The sequence below is a fragment of the Canis lupus genome, chromosome 33, assembly GCF_048164855.1.
Source record: "Canis lupus baileyi chromosome 33, mCanLup2.hap1, whole genome shotgun sequence".
NCBI lineage: Eukaryota > Metazoa > Chordata > Mammalia > Carnivora > Canidae > Canis > Canis lupus.
Window position 1 is genome coordinate 21,902,477 of NC_132870.1, and position 18,981 is coordinate 21,921,457.

The following is an 18,981-nucleotide window of genomic DNA, read 5'->3' on the forward strand; positions in this document are numbered from 1 at the left end:
TTAGTGATTGTACTGATTTTATTACTTTTACTAAGCCATTTATCTTCCTCACACTCAATGCAAAGAAATAAAACAATATAAAGAAAAATATGTCCTCATTATTATTCACAATAAAAAGGGTCTGCTTCATTCTGCAGGCCTGGGCATATTATATAATAGGGAGCACTTAATGGCTCAAGTGGATCAAAGTATCATTTTGATTCTGATCCAATGAATAGAATCTCATGCATATCTGTGACTGGACTAACTCCATGGGAGCTGTGATGTAATGAGCCGTTTCTGTGGTAACCCCAGATCTCACTAAGTCAAGAAAAGACCCTACACAAGAAAAGATAACAATCAATCTGTCCATAAATTATAACTATAGGCTCTTTCTTTAGTGTAAGGTGGGAAAAGGGGCCCTTTCTTGAGTACATGGATACAAGTATTGTTGTGGTCTAAAGATTGCTGGATTGATATTGTGTCTGTTATGATGAAAAGGTTTACGTCAAAACCACTGCCAGATTAAGAAACTTCCACCACTTGTCTCAATTCTTCAAATAACGGAGCAAGTTCCTTTTCTAGGCTGACAATGAGTCCTAAAACACAGATAAGAAAATTAGAACATCAGAAAAATATTCTTGAAAAAGTCTTTGACTTAGATTTCCTACTGTCAAATTTAATTACTAAAAAGCAAACAAGATCTAGTTTATTCCCCATAAATAAAGCAAAATACTATAATTCTAACTAATCAAAACCTCTTTTCATTATGAAGTTTATTTTCATTATTAAAGTAAATACATTTAAAAATATTCATATGTATTAGAAGATATAAATTATATGTACTGTAATTTTGTTAAGAGTTTTGAAAAGAATAATTTATACTTTATTGTTTTAAAATCTGTACTGATCAGAAATGATACAAGATTTTTACTTAAAAAGGTACACTTTGGGGGGATCCCTGGGTGGCTCAGTGGTTTAGCATCTGCCTTTGGCCCAGGGCGTGATCCTGGGGTCCTGGGATCGAGTCCTACATCGGGCTTCCTGCATGGAGTCTGCTTCTCCCTCTGCCTGTGTCTCTGCCCCTCTCTCTCTCTCTCTCTCTCTCTGTCTCTCATGAGTAAATAAAATCTTTTAAAAAATAAAAAAAATAAATTAAAAAAAAAAAAGTACACTTTTCTTCCTGAACAGATTCTAACAGACTTTATCAAAATACAAGTAAACAGGCTGCTTCAACCTTGAATAAAGAAATATTAGAAAACTATTTTATAAATTCAGTAAAGCTCAAGTGTAAATGGGTATTTCAATTGAAAAAATTAATTTTAAAGATGAATGGCAGGAGTGTAAAACATAAACTTCCATGTTGCAAATTTAGTGTTGAATCTGGGAGACAATGTAGTCTAGAAATTAGCCTATCTAGCTTTTCCTTAGTTTGTCAGAGTAAAAAGTTATTTATCTTAAATATCTTAGAAACTGTTTGTTTTATGCTCAAAGATCTTCCTCTATTTCACAGAATATTAAAAGCATCTGGGATTCTCAAAATGTTCTAGGTTGGGTGCCTGGGTGGCTCAGTCAGTTGGGCAACTGCCCCTGGCCAAGTCATGATCCAGGGGTCCTGGAATCAAGTCCCACCTCAGGCTCCCTTCTCAGCTGGGAGTCTGCTTCTCCCTCTCCCCTCCCCCCCCCCAATCTGCTCTCTCCTCTCTCTTACATACATACATACATACATACATACCAGAGAGTGGAAGAAAACATTTAAAAAAAATGTTCTAGGTACTAAAATATAATTCCGTACATTATCAAAATTTGTAACAACTGATGACTCAGTATATGATGGTGACTGATCACAACTGATATTTAATATACTTTAAATATCAACACCACAACTATCCTATATAAATTACAAAGTATTTTCACATATACTATTTTACAGCTTTGAAACATTTAAAAATGGAAGAGACCTTCTAGATCATCAATTCTAAACCCCTCATTTTAAAAACAAGGCATCTAAAGACAAGTTTCAGTGACACAGCTGGAAACAGAATGTGCTCAAACAACTTGGAAAGAAAAAAGCAGAAAAAAGAATGTATAACAGTTCTAAATAGCAGTCAAATCTAAAGGAGTCAATACTTAAAAAAAAATTCCCACTTTATCCAAGAGGGAGTATAGTATGTAAACTACAGAATACAGTCATTATTTTAAACATAAATATCTGGTCAAGGTCACTGGATATAATGGGATCCTATGATCTGCTATAGAAAATACAGCTTCCTGGTGGTGTGTGTTCTCAAAATCTTTGGCCCTTAGAAAGAACACATGTATGTTCATCCTAGTCAGACTCTTAAAATCTAAATCACATTAATTTTGCCCAATATCATTCAAGATTTAACAATCTCTAATAGATTGGTCTACATGGAATTGAACTCATCCTTGACCATTTTATGTGTCTGATTATCTTTTCCACTCTATTTTCTTAAGTTGTTTCAAATGTGAGCAAAATGTAGCATTCCAATGCTGAAGATAATTTAATTTTCCTTTCTCTCTTAAAAGATCACTTACCCATACAATGTTCATTTGAACTAGAAAATAACCCCATCAGACAAAGAAAGCAGGTATTAGCTCCATTATACAGCTAGGAAAAACAGAATCGAGAGAAGTTACTTTTCTGGAGACCAAGGAATAGATGGTGGAGTTGGGCCATTAATTCAGCTTTGCTGACTCTAAATCTACTATTTCTATCATATTATACTGCTCAGATATGGTATTACAAGAAATTAAAAGCTGTATTTAAGGTAGTTAAAACACACCTGTATTGGCATTGCTGCTGGCTATGAAACTCACCACCAAAGGTAAACGATTGAATTGAACCACCTAAAAAGAAAGTAAGATCTAAGTAAATGTTACTCAAATAAAATATCTTAATTTTTCAAAACTTTTATTTAAATGGCCAATGGGTAAGATACTACCTAGCATCATGTAATATGAAAGAGCTGAAAATAAGTATTTCTGTACCACAGAGTATCTCTTAGAGACATTATCATTATTCAACCTGCAGAGATTTGAAGGCAGGACTATGTCATCTTCATTTCTCTAGCTCCAAAGCCTAGCAGTGTGTCAATTATTACATGGCAGGGACTCCAGAAATATTTGATTACATGGCTAAAGTCAGTATTTCTCATTCAAGTAATTATATCTTGATGATTTTCCTGCTTCCTGTAACACTATTAATTTAAACTTCAAATCAACTATCACTTAAAAAAAGTTAGTTTCAAACTAATCTTTATTAGTAAAATTAAAGGTCAAAAGGGGTTGTTATCTTTTGCCTAATACACATGAGAATATGTGTATTTATTTTTTAAAATAAAAAATGTCACTTGTGTAACATCAGCAGTACATGAATCAAATTCTGGGAAACAATGCTCTAAAGCAGAAGCTGTTAATTTATTCTAAACAAAAAAATGCAGCTACACATCAAGAGGTATGTAGCAATGAAATTCTCTCATAATAACCTCACTTATATATATCTTTAAACCAAATGAAGGAATTAGCAGCAATAACAAATTTTAGTAACTTATCATGTGACCATCAAAGGGAACTTTTTATTTGTCACAACAACAAAATAAGTGTGTCATTTGAGAAATCATATTTGTTAAGCTAAGGGCACCATCTACTGGAGGTAAGAGTGACCTGACTTCTCTTTTTAGGATAATGTACTTTATTAATAAATCTTTTAATCACTTTTCCATATTAATTAATTCCTGGTATACTGGAATAAAATGTGAAGACAATTACTACAATTCAACACAACTTTGAAGGCTAAGATTTTAAAATGCCATCCACATTTCAAAACTAAAATTTAGAATAACATTAGTTATTCTATATAGAAGACTATTATAATAATAGGTGAAAGCAGCAAACCATTCAATTATTATGAACCTACCTGGTAGGTGTTATAGTAACAGATGATACTTTTATTTTTTGAAAGACCAAGTTTGCTCCCTTGGTCTGTTGCAAGGGCAAAAGTAGATAAGAAACCAGGTCTCAAAGCATGCTCTGGAGCATTATCATTGGCCACTGGAAATACAAATGATTTAAATAAAAATCAATGCAGTGGATATGATAGAAGTTTATCGTACTTTTTTTTAAAAAACATAAATCAGTGAAAATATTGAGCACAAGAGGTACTATGCTTCACAATGCTGAAGATCATATCAATAATTGGGTCTCATCCATTTTGGTGAGAAAAACTGCTCAATGAGAAACTGAATGATCCTAACTAAGGGAGGAAATACTGATCCTCGTAATTTTTTTCAAAGAATTCTAAATGTATATATTTTCTTAATACCTACTTTAAAACACAAATTAATCAGTACATTTAATAAACTAAATGTTCTGGTTAACTGAGAGCCAAGTCAGAATATAATAATGAAAAAAGCTTCCAGAAAACCTTTGCTCTCATAAAACCTATAACACATCACTTGAAGATATTTAATAATTTTGCAGCTAGCCATTTGTTTTAAGTTTCTTTCACTCATTATAAGGCCTGAATGGAGTTAGTTCTACCAATAAGTGCAGAGCTTAAGGCCTTAATACAGAGATCCTAAGAAAGAACATTAGAGCTGGGAAATCTCCAACATTATTTTGATTTTGTTCAAAGCCCTCAATACCAGAACTGAGAAAAGGTGAAAAGGCAGGTGACTACTTGCCCATGGTATGGTGGCTTAGAATGCACACTGAACCACACATCAGAAGATAATTGGTTCTATTACTATCTTGTTACTGACTCACTTGTAACTCTGAACTAACGATGTACTTTTTGCACTTGACCATCTTTGTTTACAAAATGAAAGAACTAAATTAGGTGATTTCTAAACTTTCTCTGAATTCTAAAGTCTAAAATTATCTGACACAGATGATAACCTCAGGTGGAAAATAAATGTAAAGAACATTACTTAATCTTTCTTTGGTAAATCTATTACAGCATCCCTAAAGAACTAGGAACATCCATGTGATGACATATTAAGAAACAAGTAGTAAAAATAGTCTTAATACACACTGATGCAGTGACATCATATATATTTTAAAAAGCTGAGGGGCGTCTGGGTGGCTCAGTCAGTTAAGTGACTGACTTGATTTCAGCTCAGGTTATGATCTCATGGCCATGAGACTGAGCCCCATGTCAGGCTCCTGGTTCTGGCCAGAGTCTGCTTGTCCCTCTCCTTCCCCCTCTGCTCCTCTACACTGCTCTCATGCCTAGTGCTCTCTCTCTCAAATAAGTAAATAAATAAAACCTAAAAAAAAAAAAAAAGGCTGAAAATCAAGGAAAAAAAATAGTTTTTAGGTTAACAAGCTCTTCTTTAGGCGAGAAAGTCTTGTTAGAGTCTAATTAATTAAAGTAATTGTGAAGTTAGCAGTTTAAAAAATATCTTATTTCTAGGAAAGAAGGAGAAAATTAACAGAGACTCAACAACAACAAAAAAACCAATATATGTGAATTCAAATGTACGGAAGTTTATCCCACAACCACCAGTAGTACTGATCAAAAATTATATATTAGGGAAATGTGTGTGTATAATATATACAGCTGCATACATGCTTAGTCTGAGCACTATTTACTAATGTTTACATTATACCACAAATGTCTCTAATGCAAAATTGGGCTTGTGATAAACCCATGTTTAAACTCTTGATGATGACACAATCCATTCAAAATGTAGTAAGTTATAAACTCCAACCCAGCCTTCAACATACAAAAGCAAACATCTCCCCCTAAACTGAGACCATCGCCTAAATTTACTGAAGTAGCTTTTATATGCTTACCTTCTGCCCTACTCAGACATAAATATGTTTTTATTCAAAAGCAAACATGAGGTGCACTTGGGTGGCTCAGGTTGTGATCCTGGGGTCCTGGGATTGAGTCCTGCATCAGGATCTCTGCAGGGAGCCTGCCTCGCCCTCTCCCTGTATCTCTGCCTCTCTCTGTGTGTCTTTCATGAATAAATAAATAAAATCTAAAAAAAAAAAAAAAAAAAAAGGCAAACATGACACTGACATGCAGGTGGCTCAGGCTCAGTTTTTACCTTTAATAACGGGGACTCCATCTCTATCTGACACAACAATAGCATGGAGCCCTTCAACACTAGAAAGAAAAAAAAGAAGTTAAAATATTATGAAGCATTTCATTTTCTCAAAATATGTACCTTAAAGTCATTACGGGGATTTTCAAGTATATTTCTGAAAAACTGTCAACTCAGTTGCTGACCTCGTAAGTTCCTAAATTTCTGCCAAAACTTCCAGAAATTGAATAACCATGCCTTATAATCCTTACCAATTTATGCTATTGATAAAGATCTAAAACACAGATAATTCTCCATTAAAATGGCTAATTATCTTTCCATTATTTATGAAAGTATGACAGGTTATCATCAGCAGTAGCTATAGTGACAATGGTATTAAGTGCCATCAAGATATCTGTGGGGTATGAGAGCCTAGAAGAGGGGGGTGATTTAGACAAGTGGGTCAGGGAAGGCAGTGGTAGTTAAGCTGAGGTGTTATGGCACTGGTCAGAAGACTGACAGAAAGACTGCTCTAGGCTGAAGGAACAGGTTGGAAAGAATGAAGGTCTGTCTGGTAGCAATCTTTTTAGTTATGCCTAATAAGCAGTAAGTGGAATCATCAAACCTGTGACTGTATAGTCCAGTCTAGGCTCTCCTACATTTACTATTTAAACCACCCTGAGCTAGTTATGAAACCTCTGTAAGCACCTGTTAAAAATATGAAATGGGAATAACTACTTATGTAGCTATTGTAAAATTTAATAAAATAATCCATGTAAAGTAGAAACTGATAGTTAAAATTCACAAATATTAATTATTACTAATTGCCATCAGAATGTCATCTGCACACACTGACAGTTAGGCAGTTTACGTGTTAACTCTTTAAGAGAATTCCGAGAGCACAAAACTTAAGTGTTAAAAATTAGAATGGGAAAACATTCTCCAACTTTCAGCCCTATAATCTTGTAATATCCAAGACTGCTAGACTGCTGCTCAGAAATATGTTCAATGATAACTATAACCCAGATCATTCTTTGTTAACCTTAATGTTTTAAGTTAGAAATAGGAATTTTCATATTAAGATACTGAAATTAAACTTTAAAGATCCCAGTGGCAAAAACTTTTAAGTCAGAGAAGTGTTATTAAAATTTGAGAAAATGTTATAAACACTATCATTTATGAACTTCACATTAAAAGTAAGAACGATGAAATAACCATGTATAAACATTTACTGGTATTACTTTTCATGATCATTCAATTCTGGAATTATCTACAGATTAAAATGTGCTCTGCATGGTTTTTTTTTTTTCTCTGTAAGGTTAATGTATAAAAGAAATTCTTCTTAAAAACTAGTTAAATAAAAGTATATTCTACAGATACATGTACACACAGAAACAATTTTGTACAGTTATCAACAGCAACATCACTTGAAATAGGAAAAAACCTAACTATTAAGAAAGACAAGATCAATAAATTATGACACACATATACAATGGAATACTTTGCAGCCATTAAAAATAAGGTTTTTTGTTATGCACTGGGAAGGACTGGTCTCAAAGGTATATTGTTAAGTGAAAAAACATAGTTTTGCATAGTGTGTGTACAGTTAACAAAACTTATATAATAACAAGGGTAGGCACACATATGTATTGTTGCAATGGACTAAATGTTTATGTCACCCCCAAAATTTGTATGTTGAAACCCTAATCCCAATGTGATGGTATTTAGAGGTGGGGCCTTTGGGAGGCAATTAGGATATGGGGTGGAGCCCTCAGAATGGGAATAGTGCCCTTACTTAAGGCTAGAGACTAGCTAGCCCTCCTTCTACCATATGGAGATAGGTGAAGTCTATAATGTGCAACTCAGAAAGCGGCCTTCACCAGAATCCAACCATGCTGGCACCTCGATCTTGGACTTCCAGCCTCCACAACTGTGAGAATTTCACTTATTTATAGGAAATCCAATCTATGGTACACTTTGTCCTAATAGCCTCAACCAAGACCTATGTGTACATGTATAAATATGTGTGCTTATTTACCTGCTTGTTTCTAGGTGCGTAAATTAACTTCGAGGGTAATGGGTGCCTTCAAGAGGGGAACTGTGTGGTGGGGGAAAACCAAACCAAACCAAAACAAACATATGGTCCTAATCCCTTTCTTCTACTATAGAAAGATTTTCATCACACTCTTACAAATACTCTTTTTACAAATATCAACTAGGCTTCTGCTCCTATATTTTGTTGCCAGTGTGGTATCTTTCCAACCCTACTGGTCAATTTTACCATCCATTCAATATGCTAAACCTCCAACGAGGCAGATACAGAAAGCCTAAGTACAGAAAGCCTTCATTTTGTACAGTTCCAATGTGGACTATAGTTACCACAGTTGAATGAAATAATTCCACTCTCCCTGACAGGATGGCTCAAATTTCAGGAAGTACGGTGTATTAAGTGAGTAACGGCATACAATACAAACTCCACTAACTCTTCACACAAATCACTGTGTGAATAACTGTAAATGACAGATGCACACTGTCCCATCACTTCTTTCAAAGTGTGTCGGTGACTGGTCACTGAGCATCTGTTACTTAGTTTATGCAGGGACAGTAAAGCATGGAGTATTATTATCTCCTTGTCTTCCAATGAAAAAGCATATGACATTAAAAAGAAAAACAGAACTGAAATAGGGAACTGGCTAATAAAGATGAAATACAGCAAAGGAAGTAAAGGTGACAATGCTGGAAGTGAAATTCAAATAGAAAGCAAGCACTCATAGATGAGATAACTGGCCAAAAGAATGCTGACATTTTTACTGTTGTGCACAAGACGTGCAGTTAGAGGAGCTTCGTGAAAGTGCACTTACTGACAGAATTTACGAAAGTGGGCTGTGATGAAAAGGATGAAAATCTCCCAGAGGAAGTGATGCTGGCAAAAAACTCTGAACATCAACAGTACAAAGGACAAAATGGTGGAAGCTGATCCACATTTAGAAAGGAGTATGCCAATTTGCCAAGGCACAGAAAAGATGCCTGCTCCTTATCTTAAGGTTTTACCTTTCATATATTTTACTATATATGCAAAGAAGCAGGCACTGTTCAAACCACACTTGAGAAGTTTTCTACAAAGAAACTAACACTGTAATCCTCAGTATTTCCACTGTTTTTAAATTGTGGTGTATTAAACAAATATTGGTTTTAGCATTTGTTTCTATCCCTTCAAACAGAACCAACAAAAGGTTTTAATGTTTTGACAAAATCTTCTAAAGGTCACAAAACAACTGTCATTTTCCCCAGGGATTACTAAAATTGCTTTGGACGGTTTCGGCTTGTACAGTCATCATGGCCCTGAACTACCAAGCAAAGCCTGTTCATCATGTTAAGAACAGAATCAGTGCTCTAGTTTTGCAAGTACTAGAAGGAAGAGAGTGAAAATGAATTCAAGTACTACATTAACATGAAACCAGAAGTAACAGTTACTTAACAGTTCAATAGTATGTTCTTCCTGAATATAGAAAAATATACATAAATCAAACCCAGGAGACAAGGTCATTAATTTCTACCGGTTGCAGCCAGGGTAAAGGCACAAGTCAATAGGCAAACCACGTCAAACAATTCACGCAAAAATCCAAACAAGAGAATTTTTTTTTTTAACCTACCTACAGAAATAAATTGACATCCAAAATCTTTTAAAATTCACACATTTGGAGAATTCTTAAAAAAGTAAAAAAAAAAAAAAAAAAAAAATCTCACTTTTACACCTCAAAGGTCATTCAGTAATGCTGAAATATAAAAATGGATGTTTCAAGTTGTATTCTCTTTCTCATATTCTTAACTCTCAGGTATTACTTTACACTAAGCTAAATGTGAATTTTAATACAACTAAAGTGACAAAGTTCTTTGAACCACAAAAATATCTAAAAGGAAGTTTGCTGTCGTCCACACAGAACCTAATTGATACTGGTGCATCGAATGGACTGGGTGCAGGCAAAAGAAACCTTTGTGATTTTTCCAAGTATGAATGCTGTCTATATCCAGCATTTTTGGGTTATGCAGACTCAGCAATTAGGTCTTAAAAATGATACTAGAGGAAAGGCATGTTCTTAGGGTTTTTCCCCTTAAAACTGCTCTAACTACTTTAAAGTATAATCCAGTAAACTGCTGACAGTATATTTGAAAGAACTCTCAAGTGACAAGAAATCTAACTTCTAGCCCTCTGGCATTCATGAGCTGTTTAACTTCAGACAAGTCACATAACTTCTCTAAGCCTCATATTATTTATCTGCAAATTCAAAGGATATTTCTTGTGCTAATGTCAAATATGTGAAAATGCTAAACAGCAGCATAATATACATACTAGTCTATAATATACAGAAACGAAATGTTACATAAAATCAATATATATTATGCAGAATTTGTTTAATAACAAATTAGTAATTTTTTACCTTGGTAATTTTTTATACAGGAATCGCTTTAGGTCCTGAAAGAGAATATAAGAAATCACATTATAATAATATGCCTTGTACTGGTTCTCTAGTTACTGTCCCACCCACATTTCAGGTACTTTAAATTGTCACTCACATAATCTTTCTTGTGTTTTCTTTCTGATTTTGATACTAGTTGTGTGACTTGGAACAAGTTATTTATTAGCCTTTTTCTCTAAGCTCCAGTTTCATTATTTGTTGAGAAGGGATAAATCACAGAACCTATGTCATAAGACTGTTGTTAAAATTTATTGAGAAGATGTATGTAAACTAATTAGCCTATCTGGACAAAAATATAGCAAATACATATTAGCTGTAAAATTAGATCATATTTTTCATACTATTTTACATCCTGTTGCCACTGTCTTGTTCACTTGAGAATGTATTATAAACATCTTTCTGTGTCCACAGATAAGCCTTCTAATGTCACTTTAACAATCATGGGTAAACTCACTTCTCTGAAACTCCATTTGTTTTCATGACTACAGTAAATGACAATGTGTGTCAAGTGTTAAGCATGGAAGAGAGCTGGGACTAAAGAAATTAAACACTATTTTATTTCCTCTCCTTACACTTTCTCACCTGGTGAATTTCACTGACAATCTAGGTATCAATTATGAGGTCTACCTAGGTAAATCAGGTATCTGTTGTTTTGAACCTCTAATCCCTACTATTCTCTAAACCTGAATGTTCATTTTATTTTATGTTATCATCACCATCTTAACCTCTGCTCTTATCTTAAACACACACATTAAAATACAACTCATAACATTTCTTGTGAAATATAGATTTCCTCAATCTCTTATTGTTTCCACTAATGGCACTACCAATCCCATTATTCAGGTCTGAAACACAGAGTAACATTTAACCCTAATAACATCAATAACATCACCTTTATCACTTCTAAATGATTTGTGACGTCAAATGTTTTTAAAATGATCTCTTCCTCTCCTTTTCAACTGACATTATAATTCAGGTTCACTTTTTTATTTATGACTTGTGCTAGTCCAACTGGTATGCTGGTCTCCCATTTCTATCCCATACAATTCTACAATGCTAGTAGCCATATTATTGTACTTTTTCACCTGGGTTAGAGGTGCCAGATGATTCTGTGTGCAGCCAAGGCTGAGAACCAACATCTGAGTGGCTCTCCACTGTTTAAAAAATTCTCTACAAATTCTTTTAATATTTGAGCCTCTCTACAATACGGTCAACACCTAATTTTACAGTCTTGCTTCCTACCACACCCTCATAACCTCAGCCCCAGCAAAAGTGGACAACTCACAGCTCCTCCACACACATCTCTTTCCCTTTCCTATCTCTCAAACTTTGCTTATACTATTCATTTTAATAATAATTCTTTATAAAAGAATTTTAAGAAAAAATGCTACTTATTTAGAGCTCATCTCAACCACCAAATACTCCAAATAAGCTTTCCTGATAAATACAAACCAGATGTAATCCCTCTCTTCTTCGAATTTTCACACAATAATGTATATACATTTATGATCACCTGCTTACTATACCTTAAAAAGAAATTTAAAAACCCTTAAAGAGAGGAATTATACCTTAATTGTTGTTATTTCACCCACAGCCCTTATTGCAACAACCTTTGCAAGGTGATGCTCAATAGATATATAGTGATTTGACGATGCCTGGAGAATAAGGTCTCAAGAACATAATGACAAACACCCCCAAAAATGAAGTGTCTGTATGTAAAGGCATACAAAGTTCCTAAATATTCAAACACATAATCTTGCAACCAAAAAGAAAAAAAATCACATTCATATTAATGTTTAATGACCATTTAACCTAGCGGTTAAGAGCATAAACTCTGGAGTCAGACTGTCTGGCTTGGTACCTGGACTCTACAACTTACCAGCCGTGTAACCTGAGGCAAGTTACTTCACCTTTCTATGCCTTGGCATCCTCATCTAGAACACAAGGGTAGTAACAGTGCCTACTTCCTGAAAGTTGTAAGAATTACATACGTTCAGTGTTTCGAAGAACGCCCAGCATGTACAGAAGTAAAATAATAACAAGATGTAAAATATAAAGATTCGTAGTGTTAATTCCCTGTTGTTCCTAGTAACTAGTACAATCAAGTTTCCTAAACTTCGAATTTGGGTTTTGTTGCTGTGCTAATGAGGTTATCAGTCAGAAATCATCTCAAATTGCCTCCAGTGAATCTAGAGACACGTCATGACCACTTTACTGGGAAAAAGTAGATTCACACAGCCGCAAAACGCCATTTAGAAATTCAAATGGTGTTCAGAGCCTCTCTTAACGCCCGCTGGACTGGGGAGTGGCAAGAGTACAATTTTCTCCACCTCAGACACCTTGGCGTCCTCCGCCCTCACCGTGGGCAGAAACTCAGGACCCAGAACATCTCTTCATGTTAGTCACTCACTCCGGAGTCTACAGAAAATACATGGCGGTGGGCGGGTTAAAAGTAAACTCATTTCTGCTCGGGAAGCTCTGCCTCTCCCCGCGCAGTAGGCCTCCAGCAAACTCCCCACCCTCCCCGCTTCCTCTTGTGTGGGTGTGTTAACTCACATCCGCCATGACGAACCCCTTTCTTCCGCAGGATCAATCTCCACTCCTGGAAGAGAAACTCCTGGTGATTCTCCCCTCAAGACTTCTTCTCACTCTCTTCTCACCTCCAGCCTAATAAGCGGAGTCGGCTCTCATCACGGCCGGGCAAGGATCCGTGGCTCTAGGACTCGCACCAGGGAAGCCCAAGCGAGGTGGGAGTTCCCAAAGAGCCAGAAGGAAGCTGGGATGCCCTACCTCAGCCCACTCCACCCTCCAGTCGCCGACATGTAGGCCCAAAGGAGAGGGGAAGGCCAGTGCTCTCCCTCTCCGTCTCACCGCTCGCGCCCCCTGCGGGCCCCGGCTGTATACCGAGCGAAGCGGCTCGAGTTACTGGCTTTCTGGGCTGCGGTGCTCTCTCCGCCGTAACTTCAGGGACAGTTTCAAAGACAAGTCTCCCCGGAAAGCCGTCGTCACATGACTTGTGACCTCCTCCGCGCTCCCGGAAGCAGTTCTCTGTCTCCGAGGCCCGAAGACACGGCATTTCCGGGGAGGTGCGAGGGCCTTTGGCGTCGGGCACGCCCCGCCCCTCCCCTCCCGGCCCCGCCCCTCCCCTCCCGGCCCCGCCCCGCCCCGCCCCGCCCCAGCCCTCTGCCCGCTCCCTGCGCCTGCGCAAGGCTTAAGGACGAGGGGCGGCTCGCTGGTGGATGCGGGCTTCGCTGGAAACCGTCGGGCTCTTAAAGAGCCCCGGGAAAAGTATGCGAGACGACGTTGTTGTGTGGGGAGGGTGCGTACATTTCATTAGTTTCTCAAGGTCCGTTATCTTAAGACTTTTTTCATCTTCAGATGAGAGAGTTTGAAGGGGTGTTGCTTACAGGCTGAGCGGCATGCAGGATTCCTGTGCCCTGAAGCCCCTGGTGCCTGGGACGCCCGGCTGGCTGAGTCCATTGAGCATAGGACTTGATCGCGGGGTGCTGAGTTCTAGCCCCACTGGCTGAAGACGGTACTTAAAAATAAAATCTAGAAAGAAAGAAAAGAAAGAAAAAAGGGGAGGGGAGGGGAGGGGAGGGGGGAAGGTAGGTCCCGGGTTCATAGGTTTCTGACCCCAATGTCCGCCTCTGCCTTGGCTTTTTCAAGAGTGCTCTGCAGGGGCCTGTCTAGATTGAATAGAGGAGCCTTGGGCCTCCTGGAGTTTTCACAGCTGTGCAACTCAACTTGTGCAGATACTGGATAACCTGCCGTCGGCTCATGTTTTAGGAGGCTGTGACTTCTAAGGAGTAACAATATTTTGTTTGGTGCTCGTTTGCACATGTAACAAAAACCTACAATTGGTGGTAAGAAAACGAAGGCTATGGGAACTTGAGGACTCCTCATCTTCAGCTCCCAACCCCTAAAAGTCGGAGGGCGATAGGAATTAACTCTAGCCCAAGACATGGTGGACACTGATTTCCTGGTTATCCTTGAGAAGATGAAATGGTAAACTACACAGCTGTTTAAACTGTTAAAAATGACCAAATTATTACAAGTGAACTTGACAGTTCCATAGCAACTCACATTTTGAAGTTCACGTCCTTTTTCTTATTTGAATTAAACCCTTTGACTTCTTAGCTTCTGGGATGCTGCTTTACTTATTTTCGGTCCTCACCCAGTCTAGTTTGCTTCCTGATTCTTTAGATGATGGCATTTAAAGCTTGTCTTTGGTTTCTGTATTTCTCTTTTCCCATTTTCCTGAGAATGAGTCCCAAGTCTACACCTTTCCTCAGAATTCTAGGTTCACATTTTCAGCTGCTTGTGGGTTGTTGGATATTTCTACATACATGTCTTTTAGTCAGCTCTGACTCAAAAGCTCCAAAAATTTCTCATTTAAGCTTTTTTTCCTAATGTGTATCTGTATTGTTTCCATGATTCTACTAGTCAGGTATCATGTTTGGGACTGCTAATCTTTTGTTCCTGATTTTTTCATCTATATTCTTTCAATTCTTCATTCAAACCCTTATTGTATTTAGCAAGATGATATTAATAGCCACTTAGTAATGGCCAGATAAGCCTTCCAAAACAATGCACATTACTGCTGTTCAAAAAATCTTTAGCGATGTATGTACCACTGCAGACTGATAAAGTTGACAGTCTTAGACTGACACAAGCATTCTATTTTACTTCTAAATACATTCTAATGTGAATCCTGTACTCCAGCCAAGTTGATTACTTCACCCTTCCATCACTGGTTATTCTTTCTCCACACTGGTTCTGGAGGGTCTTTTAAACTCAAATGTTTATTTCTCTTGCAGGGGAGGAAGAACATACTTCTACCCTCTTAGGTTTTTATGGCTGGGCCTAAGAATTAAACTGATACATTATCTGGTGAAAAACATACACATTTATTTAATATTCTTATGTGTATATGGCAGTCTTCAGAAGGAAGTAAGGTCCAAAGAAATCATTAGGTCCACAGGTTAAATACCTTTTTATGCAAAGAACAACAAATTGTGGAGATGTGACAAGAAAGGGGGCTTGGGTAAGGGACAGTAAATTGTGGGACAGTGACTCTGAAATATATGCGTGAAACCAATGGCAGATAAAAATTATTTAGTAGACTTGTTTGTACAGGTCCATTTTGGCATCAGTCTTGCCTTTGGTGGTAAGAATGTTCTCTTCCTGGTAAGAGGGCACCTTTCTCAGAGGAAATTTTAAGACCTGCTTTTTGGTAAAAGAGATCAAAGAATCCTTCCTGCATCTGTTTTCTTAGTGCCTTCAGTTCAAAATAATCAATATGCCTAAGTGGCATATTTTGGGGTGGCATGTTCTGCACCCCTTCACTTTCTACCTTAAATATGTATTTATTTTTTGAGAGAAAGAACATACGCATGTGTGCACATGCACAGGGTTGAGGAGGGGCAGAAGGAGAGAGAGACAGAAATAGAGGGAGAGGGAGAAGCAGACCCCCACAGGGAGCCCTATGTGGGACTCAATCCCCCAACCCTGGGATCAGGCCCTGAGCTGAAGGCAGATGCTCAACCACTAATCCACCCAGGTGTCCCAGGAGACAGCATCTTAAGCAGGCTCCATGCCCAGGGCACACAGCCCGATGTAGGGGGTAAATCTCATGACCTTGAAATCATGACCTGGGAGCTGAAATCAAGAGTTGGTCATTTAACTGACTGAGCCACCCAGATAATGTAATATCTACATTAGATATTTATTTATTTATTATTAAAAATATTTTACTTATTTATTCATTAGACACACACACACACACACACAGAGACAGGCAGAGGGAGAAGCAGGCTTCATGCAGGGAGCCTGATGGGGGACCTCCCCCGATCCCAAGTCTCCAGGATCACACCCCGGGCTGAAGTCAGCGCTAAACCGCAGAGCCACCCGAGCTGCCCAACCTTAGATATGTAAATCTTGTTTTCTGACAGTATCTTCTCACATATCACATTCTCTTGAATGCTACTATATGTTACCTAGAATAATTGATATTTGTGCATAATTTATGTGTCATAGTTTTGATTTGTTTTCCCAATGAAACCCTAACACCTAGAAGGCTGGGTCATGTTTTGGATTTTTTCCAGTTTCCTGCAATGACTAAATGTCTTGCATTCTGTAGACACTCATTCAGCATCTGTGGAATAAAAGTGATTAAAAGAAACTGTTAATTCTGGCCCTGATGACAACTTCTTAGTTGCCCAAGTTTAGAGGCAAATAAAAACATGAACTCTAGCAAGTTCTTTTAATTTCCGGAAGTGCTATTTTTCACTTAACATCCATCCTAATGACTTTGATAAATGATAATTGACCTGGAAAATACTGATTTTTTTTCTTCTTGGGTGGCAAAAAAGGGAGAGCATAGCTTTCTAAACTCTCCAAATATCACTACATCCTCAAATTGAAAGAACTTAGATTTCTAATTTCCAAGTGTGGGGGTTTTTGAATTATGGATCTGTTTTGAATTTACTCACTGCTGCTGGTATAAGACTAGGGAAAATATTTACCAGCCTAAAGGATTATCAGCACTATGTACCAGTTCTCCAAGGGGGTATACCAGCTGATCCCTGAGGTTCAGGAAGAAATTAGTAGAAACTGTATACATACACACACAAAATTTTATCTTACTATTCAAATTTTCTAGTACACAGCATTCTAGAGAAATAGTATACCATAAATATAATACATTAAACAGTTAAATATGTACATGTTGTAAAAGTTCTAACTTTATTGGTTGCATCAAAAGCCTTTGTTTCTGCTTATTTTTAGCTTAAGTTTCTCTTAGCTTTTGTATATGCCTAGGACCTCTCAATTTTTATTTTTTATTTTTATTTTTTTCTTTTTATTTATTTTTTTATAATAAATTTATTTTTTATTGGTGTTCAATTTGCCAACATACAGAATAACACCCAGTGCTCATCCCGTCAAGTGCCCCCCTCAGTGCCCGTCACCCATTCACCCCCACCCCCCGCCCTCCTCCCCTTCCACCACCCCTAGTTCGTTTCCCAGAGTTAGGAGTTTTTGTGTTCTGTCTCCCTTTCTGATATTTCCCACACATTTCTTCTCCCTTTCCTTATATTCCCTTTCACTATTATTTATATTCCCCAAATGAATGAGAACATACAATGTCCTTCTCCGACTGACTTACTTCACTCAGCATAATACCCTCCAGTTCCATCCACGTTGAAGCAAATGGTGGGTATTTGTCGTTTCTAATGGCTGAGGAATATTACTCAGCCATTAGAAAATTTTTTTTTTTAATTCTTCTTTCCTATAAAAAATTATCAGGATCTCTGGGTAGCTCAGTGGTTTAGCGTCTGCCTTCAGCCCAGGGTGTGATCCTGGAGTCCCAGGATCGAGTTCCGCATCAGGCTCCCTGCATGGAGCCTGCTTCTCCCTCTGCCTCTCTCTCGGGGTCTCTCATGAATAAATAAATAAAATATTTTAAAAATAAACAAACTCATGGGAAGGAGAGTCTTGCTGATTTTCCAACATACAAAAATGAAAATTTTATCACTTAGATTGGCCAAATTGGAAAATGTTTTGCTAATACTGATTCTGGCTGTGATTTGGGATTTGGCCCATGGAGAATACAATTATAAAGTCATAGGCAATAACTTGCTCGTTTATACTATCACTTACTGTCCTCACACCCTGGATTCAGGCAGTCACCTGAGAAATCACTAATTCAAACGATCTCTGGCTTGCATACAATAAACAATCACAATCAATGGATCACTCACATGTCAACATCTTAAACTCCCCTACCTTCAGCCTGACAGAACTCCAACTCTGGATGAGTTTGATGAGTTGTATTCCACTGCTCATGCCTTGGCTGATGGGTTAGACTGGAGAAAATAAACAACTAAATAGATTGTAAATTCTGTCACCAATCTGGGACTCATAAAAACCCTTTTGCATTCATCAGCTGACTCAGTGAAAAAACAATTTCTTCAATTTGTCTTCTAAGCCTCTGTTTATTTTTCTTTTCCCCTCCCCGACTTTACCCTGCCAATGCATCATTGCATCAAGCCAATGAAAGGCATGACATCTTACTAACCAACACTACAAATCTACCTGCCTTTGCACCCATCCTCCATGCGTCCCTTTCTTAAAGAATGCTGGTGGTCGCTTAGCTAAAATAATTCTTCCAATGGACATAATATCCTCTTGGACATATCAGGCACTTACTGGTACTACTCTTACTGGTATTACTCTTTCACTTTCTACCTGCCCCTTTATAACAGAATGAAAAATAACAGAATAAAACAGATCTCTCATGCAATAAGATCTCATGTAATTAATAACTGAAAAAATAAAAGCCTTCTTTAGAAACCACATCCTCTTTCAGCTGACATCCTTCTCTATCTACTCTTTTTCACAGCCAGAATTTTGGGAAGTTTTTAATTGCTGCCTCTATTTATCCCAAATCCAATCAATCAAATAAT

General features: G+C 37.4%; 1 protein-coding gene and 1 long non-coding RNA gene across 6 annotated transcripts; one reads left to right on the top strand and one right to left on the bottom strand.

Moving 5' to 3' along the window:
- On the bottom strand, positions 1 to 13,583 carry LAMTOR3 (late endosomal/lysosomal adaptor, MAPK and MTOR activator 3). 5 transcript variants are annotated; one of them, XM_072809955.1, is made up of 7 exons: positions 13,385 to 13,583; positions 13,070 to 13,115; positions 10,475 to 10,509; positions 6,060 to 6,118; positions 3,920 to 4,053; positions 2,787 to 2,850; positions 1 to 578 (listed from the first exon to the last, which is right to left on the bottom strand). In XM_072809955.1, exons 2-7 carry the CDS (start codon positions 13,076 to 13,078, stop codon positions 505 to 507), a joined length of 375 nt encoding a protein of 124 aa, XP_072666056.1. In that variant the 5' UTR covers positions 13,079 to 13,115; positions 13,385 to 13,583; the 3' UTR covers positions 1 to 504. The 5 variants fall into 5 exon arrangements, with proteins under 5 accessions (XP_072666056.1, XP_072666055.1, XP_072666052.1 ...); XM_072809954.1 differs by having other exon boundaries at positions 13,304 to 13,583; XM_072809951.1 differs by having other exon boundaries at positions 13,418 to 13,582.
- An 86-nt stretch (positions 13,584 to 13,669) lies between these two features.
- Positions 13,670 to 14,652, top strand: LOC140623473 (uncharacterized). The gene is made up of 2 exons (XR_012023084.1): positions 13,670 to 13,801; positions 13,892 to 14,652. It is a non-coding gene; the product is annotated as an uncharacterized lncRNA (long non-coding RNA).
- The last annotated feature ends 4,329 nt before the right edge of the window (positions 14,653 to 18,981 follow it).

Bases quoted from the DNA above. Each gene is read 5' to 3' on its own strand.
- LAMTOR3 (XM_072809955.1), bottom strand. The intron at 2,851-3,919 runs GTAGGTTCATAA...CTTTCTTTTTAG, and splicing joins GTTACTATAACACCTACCAG to GTGGTTCAATTCAATCGTTT. The intron at 579-2,786 runs GTGTGTTTTAAC...TCTGTGTTTTAG, and splicing joins CAGCAGCAATGCCAATACAG to GACTCATTGTCAGCCTAGAA.